Here is a 13,931-nt window from a genome sequence, read left to right as displayed (position 1 = left end):
ATTCTGAGAGACAGTTCAGAGCTGTAAGCCACTTTGGTCATAAGACTGCTAAGAATCTGAGGCTAGCTGTGCTCAGTCTATTCCACTGCACAGATCTCTAAGCTGTTTGGAAATGGCAAGGTCTTTAAGAAAGGAGCATCTGAGAAACCAGGTTTCCAATGTTTCAGAGCATTTTTTTTTTTTTTTTTTTGGTGTGTGTGTGTATTCTTAAGAGTAATTCACTAATCACTATATTCACTATAAACACCACTGAAAAAAATGGATGTAAGTCATTAGACTACTAGTCAACGGATTGCATATTTAAAGCCATGAGTAACAATTCATGTCCTCCCCTAAAGGAAGAAGAAGAAAAGAAGTCTGCATAATTATTTAGGTTTTTGCTAAAGGGAGAAAATATACTTGCAAACCAGAACCTCCTTATACTTGCATTGCCTCTGTTAATGGCAGAAACAACAATCATGTCAGATTTCTGACCTGAAATGTGCTAAATTCATAGTCAAGTTTGTGAGGATAGCCTGGCAACTGAAGTGGTGATCTTATGGGGTTATTTTTTATCTAAAAATCTGTTCTGAATCCTCTGCCCTAACGCCATGTCATAGCTTGTTTTTAAGAAATATGTTTGTCAATGAAGAAGTGCCATCTTTCATGTTGTGCACATGAGGAAGTAGATCTTCTATCAGACACCTTAAAAAGATGCTGTAAGCTGCAGCTGAAGAGTAACCAAGAGTAACAGTTTCTTCTCTGTGCACATTTTGTGCTATTTTTGTTTGTTTTAAATGTGCAAAGTATGCATGCAGAACTTGTGTGTGTAGTCACAGCACATAGGATGAAATGGGTTTTAAGCATTTTTTTAGTAAATTGGAGGCTATGTGAAAATCATTCAGCTTTAAAAGATTTGGAACTTTTCTTGTTGAGAAGATATTGGGGAAAAAAAAATCCTTGTGTTAAGAAAACACAAGGATCCTTGTGTTAAGAAAACACACACACAAAAATATTCTTTCTTTCTTCTAGGTCAATAATTTCCCTGACTCTTTTAATTTTGCCTTTCTCACAATTCTGCTTGTTAACATTTGAGTTTTTTAATGCTTTAGTTGTATGGCTGACATACTAGTGCTGTGTTTGAAATTTTGAGGAAAAAAGGTGGTAGGGAAGAAGTATGTCTCTTCATGAAATTACAGTCAGAATAAGTAAGCTTCAAGCCATAAAATGCTTCCTTGGGAATGAACTAGAAGCCAATGCAAAGTCCAGTAATGCTGCTGTGCAGGTAATGTTTCATGATGATGGAATGTGTGTACAGTGGACATGGTTTCTGCTTTAATTTAGTAAGGTTGAACTTGATTTTGTGTTCTTTGTAGAATTTTATTGCAATTTAACTGGGGCACAAATAGAACAGTCTGAATTTGTGTCCTAATTAGTACTGCTGCAGTATTGAACATCTGTTTCTTTCAGAAGGGGTTTCTAGTTGATGAATGGAGCAGGAGTCTTACAATAGCCCTTCATTTATTTTTTGACTTTCTGCCTTGAACTTTACAGTTAAAGCTGCTTACTTGAGTAGGGTCTAAAAGCTATAGTTTCTCATGGCAGAGTGATAGGTTTCTCTTCTAACATTGGGAAACTGTATGTCTAAGCTGTATACTGCCTCAGTTCAATACTACCCTTAGAAGCAATCAGAAATGCTTCACAGGCTTTGCAGTATCGTGAGTGATCTTAGTTGATACGTATATAAAAGGTAACGAAACAGCTTATCCTGTCTTTTATATGCAAGTGTGGGAGTGTTATATTCTTCATAAGATCTGTTCTTACTGTGCAAGACTTGAAAACAGATCACAGAATCATACTTGCCAATGTAAAAGTAGTGCCATTTCCTGCTACTCACTTGGCTTTAATCTATGTATTTTTTGAAATAACTGGTTTTTTAAACATCCTGTGCCAGATGGTTCTTATATGGAGGGGAGGAAAAACAAAATGAAAACAAATAAACAACAATGAAAACTTTGTATGTTTCTTGAAGTACATGTTTTTATTCTAAGCATCTGAGTGCACTCTTTCTTCCTTTTAGATTGGTACAAGGGTTATCTAGTGAGACATAAAGGATCAGAGGTAAGATCACACTATTCACTCCTATATGACGCTATTTTTAAAGGATCAGTTGATGAAGTGAGACTTCTTTTTAGAATGTCTTATTCTATTCTGATCACTGAAGCCAGCAATTTCCGCCCCCCCCTCCCCCCCCCTTAAAGATATTAAAGGCTACATGCAATCTCAGGCTTTGTCAAGTACCATGTATGCAAGTCAGTTATTGCATAGAGAAAAATCTTACAAATCCCTAGCTCAAATTACCAAGACTAGATTTGCTAGTTAATATGAAGGTTGTTGCATTGATGTTTGTATTGATGTGTGCATTGATGATCAAACATTCCTTTAGGCTGTATAAAATGTTTTCACTGTCATAGAGCTAGGAATCATCAGATCATTTTGTCTGGTCACCTTTTTTCTACACAGGTCAATTGCATGTCAATTTTGAGAATACTTTTCTGCTGCATATTGCTGATCATCTTACTGCATGGCCTAGGTATTACAAAATGAGCCCATGACCTTGATTGAGCTGGTGCCATTCATGCCTACGAGGGCTTGAGAGTTTATGGCTTCATTAAATATCTCTATTTGTGCATTGCAAATGAAGCCTGTTATTTTTTCTTAGAATAATATTAGTGTTGTGCAGAATGATCTCGACTATTACGCTTGGAAGTAAATTTTGAGTCTGATTTAGCTAACCTTCCTGCCAGTGGGCATTTGTCTATTTGCCCTGAGCAATTTCTGCAATCTATCAATATTTCTTTTACTAGATGTGCTGATCCTGTATCAGCATCTCTCCTTTGCTAATCCAGCTGATCATAGACAAAAATGTTTCTTAACCATATTTACAGTGTATATGCTGTTTTCTAGGAGAGTAGAAGATTATGTCAGGAGATGGGGAAGCGAGGTGATGGCAGATGATGTCCTTAATGAGAAAATGTAGTCCTATTCATTCTATTTTTGTACAAAAGGATATGACAATACTGCTAATATTTGTCTGTCAAACAGACAGGCATCTACGTGTGCACAAAACCAAAGAGACAACAGTTAATTTGAAGACTACGTATTATGCTAATGATCATGGTTTTATGAAGAACAGTTGGTAGAAGTGGGTTTTGGAAAGCTCTCATTTGTTAAGTGCTGGAGAATGATAACAAAGTGGATTGCAATTTTTCCCCTCTCTCAACAGGGAATATTTCCTAAATCTTTCATCCACATCAAGGAAGTTAATGTTGAGAAGAAAAGGTACTGAGTTTAACTATTGTTTTACATTAAGTATTTTGTCTGCTAAATAACGAGTCTTTACATATTTTTTATGCCTTAAACACAATAATTCTAATAAACTTATGAAACTATGATTTATTTTTTTTTTCATTGTGCTAAATTTTCTTTCCTTTCAAAGACACACAGAAAATGTAGTACCTGCTGAAATTCCTTTAGTTCAAGAAGTTACCACTACACTCTGGGAATGGGGAAGCATCTGGAAACAGCTCTATGTGGTATGACTTTGGTGTAACTTCCTGCTTTTAATTTCAACCTTCGGTATCATGTACCTGATGATTTTTTCATAGTTGTTCTCTGGGGAGTTGACAAGTTTCAGGATAAGCCTATTAAACATAACTAAGTTGCATTTGAAAAATCTTCAACATGTTGGGGTGTTAGAACTCAAGTGGTAGCATGTAGCTATTAACAATTATCAATTTCCAGAATTCAGTCTCTTTCACTTTCAATATCTTAGTTTTACATTTCTTAAAGAGATAGAGACCTATTTTTTTTCCAGCTTGGAGAAAACCTTTTTTTTTTTCTTGTGAATGCTTTGGTTAATACATAAAATAAAAAGTAAAATGATTTTTGCATGTGTCTTTTTTGCATCTTTTTTGCAGAGTTTTGCATCTGTCTTTTGCATATGATTGTAATTCCCACATTGTAGTGCTCTTACAAAAAAAAAAAAAAAAAAAAAAATATATATATATATTTAGGTAGATAGATAGATTACTTTGTAGTTTTCCCTCATTAATATATTCATTTTCTGAAGCCAGTCACTTCCCAGTCTTTCTCTAGTTAAAGTCAGGAAATAGAACACTTCTTGTTTCAGTGGATGACATTGGAACTTCTTTAGCGACTTCTAAGTGTTTTCTCACTTCTGTCTTAAATGTATTAATATCACAGTCAAATATTTCCAGCATGCACTTATCAGTGTCTTATACAGAAATGAATTGCTTCTCTACTGGTTTCCCTGGATGAGACCTAGTTAATGACTTTCAGTCCACAAACAGTTAAATAAAACCAAAATAATGTGTCTATCCTCATACAACATACTTGAAGTTCTAGTCATTTTTTTACAATTCCATGGGACATTCTGTCCTTAAAAAACTGTGGAGGAAGGAAGTCAGGCTTCAGACAATTTCATATTGTCTAGTAGGATTTGTGGAGTACTTAACAGATGTAAAGATGCAAAACTGGACTTGGATTAATTGGGTATTTTAATTCTTGATCCTGAAATCATTTAGTATTAAATATGATGCATCCTTGAATTATCAAGGTTAATGTCTCACTTCAGCTTTCTACAAACCTCGAAAATTATTGTTTTCTTCTATGTCCTAGACAAATAAGAAAGAGCGGTTCCAGCAGGTACAGTCTATGATGTATGACTTAATGGAGTGGAGGTCACAGCTTCTCTCCGGGACTCTGCCAAAAGATGAGCTTAAAGAGCTCAAACAGAAGGTTACTTCCAAAATTGACTACGGTAACAAGTAAGTGGGCTATATTGCTTCTGAAAACTGTCTTATTTTAAAGTACCCAGCTAGAACAGAGATGATGATGATAAACTTTTCCTGGTTGCAGTTTTGTAGGTCATTAATGTGAGATGTGGACCTAGTAAATCATTCTTTTCAAACTTCTGTTACTCTAGAGGTAATAATATGTTGAGGCTCCTCATCCCACATCATTATTATTATTATTATTTTTCTATTAATTTATTTGTTAATTATAGAAACACAAACTTGTCAGTTGTAAGCATTTGAGGTCAGATGACTGGCCTTTATATCAATATAACATCAGTGTATTCTAAGCCCCAAACTCACCTATCCCTTCACAAACTCAACCTACCTCTGCTAGTGTTATGCAACACCTTGAGCAGTGGTGTCGAGAGACCTTAGTGGTACATAAATAGCAGAAGTCTGAAGTGTACAGAGCCTTTGTTAAAGGCAACTGTCCCCAGATATGCTAGGGAATTTCCAGACAGAACTCTGGTTCTGGTAATAGAAGTGAAACTACTGTAGATTGGATAGCGTTTGACAAAATGCCTTGTATGTTACTTGCTGAGGAAAGTCATTGTAGCACAACATATTTTTGGCAAAAATTTTGTTATGTGGGGTTGAGCATCCACCATCTGATAAAAGGTGAAGAAAGTAAACCACTTCATAATAGGCATTTCATAGGCAGTAGAATCTGTTCATAAACTGTAAATACTACTGCAAATGACTGTGGTTATTGTGGCCTGACAGCCCATATGCAGTTGAAAGTATTTAGCTACTTGTGGCTTAGACACAAGCAATGACCTGATGTTATGAAATTCTTATCTTGTTCACTGAGGTTTGGATCTACAGATTTATGATAAATTGTATTTTTACAGAACATCCTACGGGAATATACATATCCTGTTATGCTATGTGAAGCTGAATGGTCAGTCCAGGACACATTTTTGCTTTGAAATGTTCCAATCAAAGAATCTTATTTCTGTCCAAGAGAACATCAACATCATTATTATTATTATTATTATTATTATTATTATTATTATCCATCAGACTAGGAGGCAGTAAGCTGCTTTCTTGAAAGGAGCAACAGTAAAGGTGATGTTTAAAATGGCTTGGGATTGGATAGAAGAAGAGTGCAAGGTGAATAGTGTTTGTAAGTGGCTGAAAGTGTGGGGTTAAAAGTTGAGATATGTGAAGGAAACTTGCTGAACTCTGGAGAAGGAATAAAGGGAATGAAAGTGGAAATTGAGTGGTCATTGTGGGAGAGGAGATTGAACTCCAAGTCAGGAGAGGTGGCAGAAAGAAAATGATGCAAGATGAAGAGGGTCATCAGGTGTTACAGACTTCTTCAAACAACATAATGGTAGACAATACATTTTAGAAACTGCTAAGTACACTCTGAAATGAAGTAGACCAGTTTTAGAGAGGGATGGAGGAGTAAGATCCTGGGTAGACAAGAAAGTATATCTGATGACTGAGGTGACACCATAGCACCATCGGTAAGAACACATAGGACATAGGGAGGTTGGATTTGAAAGTTATGAACACTGAAAAAAAATGAAGCGTAGGAAAAGAAAAAGGCATGCCTTGTATAAAAGCAGAGGAGAAGAGAGTGTAGTTGTTAGTCAAGCAACAGGGCAACATGAGAAAAAGAGCAACAAAAAAGCAGAAGGTAACAGGAAAAACCTGTGCATATTGATTACAAAATTATGCATTGAAAACAAAAAAAGATTAAGACTGCTTGAACTCATTGAACATAGTGAATCTGTTTTAAGTGCTAAGCATTTAAATGCTTTGACATTACCATCAGTTCCCAAAAAGAATAAATATTGGACAACAGCTTGAAAAGGAAATGGTAGTTTTTGCTTATTTTCTTTGTTCAGTAAAATATTGTTATATTTATTTAAACTTATTTTACTGCTTTAAAATTTGTTGTAAATCCTTGTGCACTGCATTTCTGTGCTTTATTTTTATAGAAGGAAATGATTGATGAAACTGCCATGTTGATCTGTCTGTTTTTGCAGGATACTTGAGCTAGATCTAATAGTTAGAGATGAAGATGGAAATATATTGGATCCAGATAAAACCAGTGTCATCAGCCTATTTCATGCACATGAAGAAGCAACTAATAAAATCACTGAGCGAATTAAAGAGGAAATGGTAGGAATAATGGGCAAAACAAAGCTTCCTTTACTAAAAATCAAAATGAAAATTCAGTGCAAGGCTTGAAGGGTGCAAACTTCTTCCTTAAAATTGCTAGAAATGCTTGCCTCTAACTTACCTTAGAGCATATTTGCATACATGTTTTATAAATATGGAGAAGCCTTAAATTTTTTATTTGAGGCTTTTTAAAAATTTTTTAAATTTTTTAAATTTTTATTTGTGCACTGGATTCAGTCCGTGGGCTGGGCTGAAAGCCTGTCCATAAAGCTGGTTCTAAATACATTCTTTGCTTTCTAAATGCAAAAAGGTCTCCTAAATCCATCTGTGGGCTTACTCAGTAGGCTGGTTTGTTTAGTGAGTAGTTACATTCTTGGAGTTTAGGTCGTACCTTCTCACTAATCTAAGTTCTTTTTAAAAGAATCTTGTGAAAATGCTGGTTGTTTGCTGTAAGTTGCTGCTTGTTAGTTGGTCTGAAGGAGTTGAAGAATTTAAGCTTACTAACAAGGAGTTTGGTGAACTCAGAATAATCTTGTGGACCAGTACCAGTAGTTAACCACATCTAAGCAAAGCTAATGAGGGCATATACATTTAATCTTCTAAAATACTAAACAAGTGACTGTACTTCGTACTTCCTTGATCTCTTCATATTAAGTCTGTTCAGAGACTTAGAAGATACTTTAGTTCTTTTCTTCATTCATGAGAAAGTAAATAGTGATAAAGCAAGTACAATATCTGGCAAAAAAAAAAAAAAAAAAAAAAAAGTGCCATCATGACACATCAATAATGCCCATGTCAAACTGCTGGAAAGCACCTTTTGATTTGTTCTCATCAGTGTCACTAAATAAATCTTGCTTCCCAGACATCAGCATGTAATTAACTGGCAATACAAGGAAACTAAAACTTGTTTGTCTGCAACAGACTACGTTGGCTTGTTTTAAAAACACAGCAAAACAATGGATAAGAAGAACTTTAGGACATCATCTGTTAAGTGGCTGTTTCTAGGTGTTTAAAATAAGATGTGGGTTGAATTTAGGTGCCTATTTTTGAGATGGTGATTCTGCTCAGCTGTGTCCTTTCCCCAGCATACCATTTTTTTGTTATTTGTCTTCAGAAAGTTGTATTTTTCTTGTTTATGTTCCTGGCATGGTGAAACCTCACTACAATGCAGATAGTAGGCTTCCTCCTATATGCTACTGTGTTCGAAAAATTATATGGTGCAGATTTGTAGGTTTGGCTCTATAGTGGCAGCTTGATATTTTTTATTCTGCTCTTTAAAAGTGACATGTCTCACCCTTCATAATAATTGTCCTGTGGCTAAAGAACTGGCCTGGAGTATGGAAGTCAAGTTAATCTCGTTTTCTAAAGGGCTTTAAGTTCTTACACCACTGGAAAAATATTCTGAAATCTTCTAGGCATGGTTCTTTATCAAAATTTTAATAAAAGATGTCAGAACAGTTCCACTGAAAGCAGTTCAATTTTCTTGGTAGTTAAAGTTTTGAATACATTGATTCAAGGTGTGGAGGGGATCTTAACCTGGCTTTTATCTCCCCAGTGAAATTAAGTATAAGATATTAAAGACAGGAAGATTTCTGGAGGTGAAGGGAAGAGAAACAGCATAACTATTGTGTTCCTTGAAAATATTTGTTAAATAAAGTAAGCCCTGTTCCATTTCTGAAAAGAGAGCCAATCGGGAAAGGATAATATGTTTAGAATCACATGCAAAGTAAATTCTTACTGATCATACTGAATAAATCCCCTAAGTCCTGCAAAAGCTGGATTTAAGGCGCCTCTGTCATCAGCTTTTTCATTATTTGCACAGTGAGGTAGCTCCCGAGGCCAGGTACAGTATTTGGAAGAATCCAGTCTGAGTTTTTCATCTTCTTACATACATTAAAGGGTCTGGCAAGGGATCTTCCATACCTATGTCACTTCTGCATCTTCTAACTAACCTGCGAGCTTTCTTGCTTCATCATAGAAAAGGATGTTGATACACTGGAGACGTATCGGGAAGCATCAGAAACTTACTTTCTGGTCATTTCCATATTGCTAGACAATCTCTCTCTGAGTAATGTACAGGGTAAAAGCTTTTGGTAGAAAGCAAGCCTTTAAAAAAAAAAAAAAAAAAAAAAAAAACCAACAACAACAAAAAAACACAAATCTTGCTGTTTGATGGTTCTTTAAGTGAGCAGAATGTACTGATTTTTCAAGATCAACTACAATATGTAATAACAATTGAAATTGCTTCTGTTATCCTACGACTTTAATTCCTGGATGTATCTTATGATTTTCCTTCTTCTGAATAGTCAAAGGATCAACCAGATTATGCATCATACTCCCGAATATCTTCATCCCCCACCCATAGCCTATATGTCTTTGTGCGCAATTTTGTTTGCCGAATTGGAGAGGATGCAGAACTCTTTATGTCACTATATGATCCACAGAAATTAACAATTATAAGGTAAGTTTATTTATTTATTTAAGGGAAAAAAAATCTAATGAGAGGAGCTGGCCATAATGAAGCATGTAGTTACCAACAAGCATGTAGTTGCCAACATGCTAGTAATGCAGAGAATATATAAATAAATGGAAGACGACCAAAAAAAAGGAAAGTGTGGATAGATTTAATTGCTGGCTATTAAAGCATTCTTGGATAATGGATCCTGAATATTTTGACAGATAACATCTAGAGTGAGCATTTGAGAGTTTTGGAGAATCTCGAGACCACTTCAAAGTTAGAGATGACAGTACTGTTGGAGGGATTTGTGTTTTAAATAAAGACGATATAGTTGTCTTTAACTTTAGAGCTTTTACAGACTTCAGGAGAAAGAAACTTCATGTGGTAGTAACTGAGACATCACGTATTGATGTTTATAAGACTGTCATTCCAGCCAATCAACTCAGTCATATTAGGTAGAGTTTGAGGCAGTTGTTAAAATGGGTTTTAAAAGAGTGAAAAGGAAGAAAGAAACATGCAAATTCTAGAGGTAACTGTTCTTGCTGCTTATCCAAAGGTAACCTTGAGATTGTCTTCAGAAATTGATGGAGATCCTTCTTTTGTGGAAACATACCTCTCATATGATTTGACTGCTCATTTATTACTTTATTTTAGATGAAGAGGATATTGGAGTGCCAGAATACAAAACTGGAAATTAAGCATTGTCTTCCCTATTATACAGCTTTATGAAGTAGAATGAATTATACTGAACTCTGGAAGTTGCATAGTCAAACCTGCCTATCAAAGCAGAGCTGGCTTAGTTAAATCAGATAGTTCAAAGCCTTGTCCAGTCATGGTCTGATTATCAAGGATAGATAGTCAAGATCTTCTCTGTACTTTGCAAGTGCTCTAATCACTCCATGTATGGCCATTCTTAGTTGTATAAGGAAAAAGTAGTATTAGATTATATCTATCTTTGGTCAGCTCCAGGCCTGAATCTGAAGTCTTGATTTGTTTTACCAGGCAATACATGTAGATGTAATGAACATTATTTTTATTCTTGCCATCTGGTAAAATTGGGTGCCTGGAAGAATGACTTGCAATGTCAGTGGATCGACTACATGACTTTCTTGATGGGTATTGTGGGTGTTGTGGTATCTGGGATGAAGTGCTGCAAAGTGAGGGGGAGGGAGAGAGAAAATGTGAGGAACTTCTAAACTCACAGGTGGAATAAGGTTCTGCTGATGATTCCTACGAGATTATTATGATAACAATGTTTTCTCCAAAAAATTGCCATTCTGTCTAACGTGTAAGTTACTTTTCAGCGTTTACTGATGGTGTGTTGTATAGCACTTGTCTTTTAGTCTGGTATTAGCTTCAAACAATCACAGACTATCTTCTGTTTTGCAACCTGTTTTCTATGTTTTCTTGATATACTGTGAAACAGAAGAATTATTAAATCACATGGTAATAAGAAATTTATCTTCAAAACAGTGAGAACTACTTGGTGAGATGGGGGAGTAAAGGCTTTCCAAAGGAAATTGATATGCTCAATAATCTGAAAGTAGTGTTCACAGTAAGTGTTTTCAGTTTTCCTTGTATCTTTCAAATCAGATTCTCTCTTTTCTGTGGCCGCTATCAGAATTTCTGAGAATGAGGAAGGAAGAAGTAGTCATCTTGTGATCAGCAAGATGATCAGTCATTGGGTGCTTTAGGGCAGTGCCTTTGATGTCCTTTCTTCAAATCAATTTGCACCTTTTTTCTAATGTCTGCTTCATCAGTTTAATGATGACTTTGATATTTTATCTGTTGTAGCTATTGATTGCTACTTTCTTTTTTTTATCTTAGCTTATGTTTTCCTCAAATTTGAAAGTCTTACACTATTTCTTATTTTCTGTTGACTTTTTTTTTTTTTTTTCCCTTTCACTAGTTTTCACTGGTTGTTGAGGCTTATTTTCTTACTGGAGAGCCTCCTTAAATTTCATGACCAAGTTCTTCCCCAAATAATACTTTAACTATCTTTTTTCTTTTTCTTTTAGGATCTTGGAAATAAAGACCTTAGCAGAGACAAAATTTATTTAGTTTGTCAAATAGTCCGAGTTGGAAGGATGGATCTCAAAGACAGTAACTCAAAGAAATACACACAAGGACTAAGGCGGCCTTTTGGAGTGGCAGGTAACTCATGTCTCCTGTACTCTATCTGAAGCAGGAGTTAAGTGATAATTGCCAAGCTTGGACAATAAAATCTCTATGAAGACATGCCAGAATCTAAAATAGACATATCAACTATCTTGATATCAACTATCTTGATAGTACTTTTGTACTTAACATTTGAAGTCCATAAAGACTGCACCTAGATTAGCATTTTAGTTATGTCAGAAATGTGCTTTTGAATTCCATTTCCTAATTATTCACACTTACTGCTACAAAGTGCAAACCAAAACACAGTACCACAGTATTAATAACAAAATTCACTGTGGCTGAAATAAAAACACTGATTATGTGCCAGGAACACCACTGATGCACACACATGTTATTTGCAAGATCAGACCAAAACTAGTCTGAAGCCATTCGCTCCTCACATAGTCTCACGTCTGTAGTGCACTCTTTGCACTGAAAGTTCTCATCCACAGATTTACTACTACTGGGCTACGCTGCCTGCTAATGAGAATCTATATTTACCTCGAGGAACAAGAATATATAATATACAGTATTAATGGATAGGAGGAGATATTTACCAATGCCATTTTATGTTTTGATAATTTTCTTTTATTTTTGTAGTTATGGATATTACTGACATCATAAAAGGAAAAGCTGAAAGTGATGAAGAAAAGCAGCACTTCATACCCTTTCATCCGTAAGACAATCATAAGTATCCTATTTTTGTACACGTTTCTACATCTGTTGGGTGGCAAAATGACCCATGAAATGATTCAAGAAAAAAATACTTTTTCCTTTTTATACTTTTACTTTGTGGTAGTGTTAATTATTTAATTATCACTTTAAAAGGCATTTAAGACTTGATAGAGGTTACAGAGCATGATATATATATGTATACGTCTAGAAATATTCTCTTTCTGTCATCTGGTCCCATGTCCTATTTATTTAAGAAAAATCTAGTTAAATCATCATACCTTTAATGCAATAAGTTTTACAGCCATGAATGACTACTAATTGATGTGCTTGAATTTACTTTGAACTTGAGAAAAATCTGAGTAAGAACTGGGTTTAGGTTTGAAAGTAGTTGAATTGTCACACGTTAACTATCTTGAAAGTAATTTTTAGAGGTTTTAGGCAACCAGACCAGCTGCCTAAAAATGCAACACTCAAAAGTCAAATGTCAGTGTTCACTGGAAATATATTTGTGCATTCTACATAGCACTATCATTATATAGTATGGAGAATTAATATAATTCTGGAAATAAACCAATGTGTCAGACTTTGGCCTATTTTACTTGTTTACAATTTGATCCAACTTTTCTGTTATTTGAGAATTTGGTCATAATTTCAAGAGGAGCTGAAATTCAAGTTCATTAGTCAGGCTGTTCATCAGGAAAACCTGGACTGCACAGGCATGTTGGTGAATGCTTTCAGGTTGTGCAAAATGACAGGCTTATGTATTGTGGTCAGTCTGTCACAGAGCACAGTTCCTTAAGTTGCTGAATTAATCTTTTTCTTCACTTCAGTCTACACATGGGTTTAGCACAAAAGGTCTGCAAATCAGAGCAAGAGATGATGAAATTACACAATTTATTATAATAAGTCCAAGTATGGCAAAGAGAACTGAGGCTGTTTGTCATCTATGTTCTGAATGGTATTTAATATAGTTAGTGCTTAATTCCTAGTAGTCATTGTTTTTTCTCCTGCAGGGTAGTGGCAGAGAATGACTTTTTACACAGTCTCCTAAGCAAAATCACAGCATCAAAAGGAGACAGTGGTGGACAAGGTGAAGTACATTATTTTTTAAAATCAGATAACAAGGAATTTCAATGGAGTTTCATTTCATATTGTTCACATTTTAGAGAAACACTTTTATGTTATGCCTGTAACACCACCATGGACACATGTACAACTTTGAAGCTGGAAGCGAACAATCATGACTTAGTTGCAGAATGTAGGAGGCTATTTAAATTAGTATTTAAAAGTATTGGATGTTAAGCATTTATTTCCAACTAAAGCAAGTGGGAGAAATGAACTCTTGTAATTATTTTGGTCAGGAAATGAGAACACCATCCAAGGAGAGAGGTGTGTTTTTGTTGTGTGTGTTTTTTTTTTTTTTTCTTTCCTCTCTTTAGAAAAAGTGTGATTTTTTTCTTTTATTTTTTCTTTCCTCCTCCTTTTAATAGGTCTCTGGGTAACTGTCAAAATGCTTGTTGGAGATGTGATTCAAACTAGGAAGGACTATCCACACCTTGTAGACAGAACAACAGTTGTTGCTAGAAAATTAGGATTTCCTGAAATAATCATGCCAGGTAGGAGGTGCTTTGTTCTCTATCAGCAGC

At 35.2% G+C, this 13,931-nt stretch overlaps 1 protein-coding gene across 1 annotated transcript in view; it reads left to right on the top strand.

The window, feature by feature from the left end:
- The window catches only part of DOCK2 (dedicator of cytokinesis 2), a 188,867-nt gene that overhangs the window by 9,846 nt on the left and 165,090 nt on the right, over positions 1–13,931 (top strand). Inside the window, exons 3-13 of the mRNA XM_005024959.6 lie at positions 2,060–2,100; positions 3,266–3,321; positions 3,479–3,575; positions 4,681–4,829; positions 6,857–6,992; positions 9,299–9,453; positions 10,924–11,005; positions 11,469–11,604; positions 12,211–12,286; positions 13,299–13,375; positions 13,776–13,901. Coding sequence (XP_005025016.4) covers positions 2,060–2,100; positions 3,266–3,321; positions 3,479–3,575; positions 4,681–4,829; positions 6,857–6,992; positions 9,299–9,453; positions 10,924–11,005; positions 11,469–11,604; positions 12,211–12,286; positions 13,299–13,375; positions 13,776–13,901 — 1,131 coding nt within the window. The remainder of the gene's footprint in view (positions 1–2,059; positions 2,101–3,265; positions 3,322–3,478; positions 3,576–4,680; positions 4,830–6,856; positions 6,993–9,298; positions 9,454–10,923; positions 11,006–11,468; positions 11,605–12,210; positions 12,287–13,298; positions 13,376–13,775; positions 13,902–13,931) is intronic.

This window comes from Anas platyrhynchos, chromosome 14 (assembly GCF_047663525.1).
Source record: "Anas platyrhynchos isolate ZD024472 breed Pekin duck chromosome 14, IASCAAS_PekinDuck_T2T, whole genome shotgun sequence".
In the NCBI taxonomy this organism is placed as follows: domain Eukaryota; kingdom Metazoa; phylum Chordata; class Aves; order Anseriformes; family Anatidae; genus Anas; species Anas platyrhynchos.
This window is presented reverse-complemented; position numbering and strand designations above follow the sequence as displayed.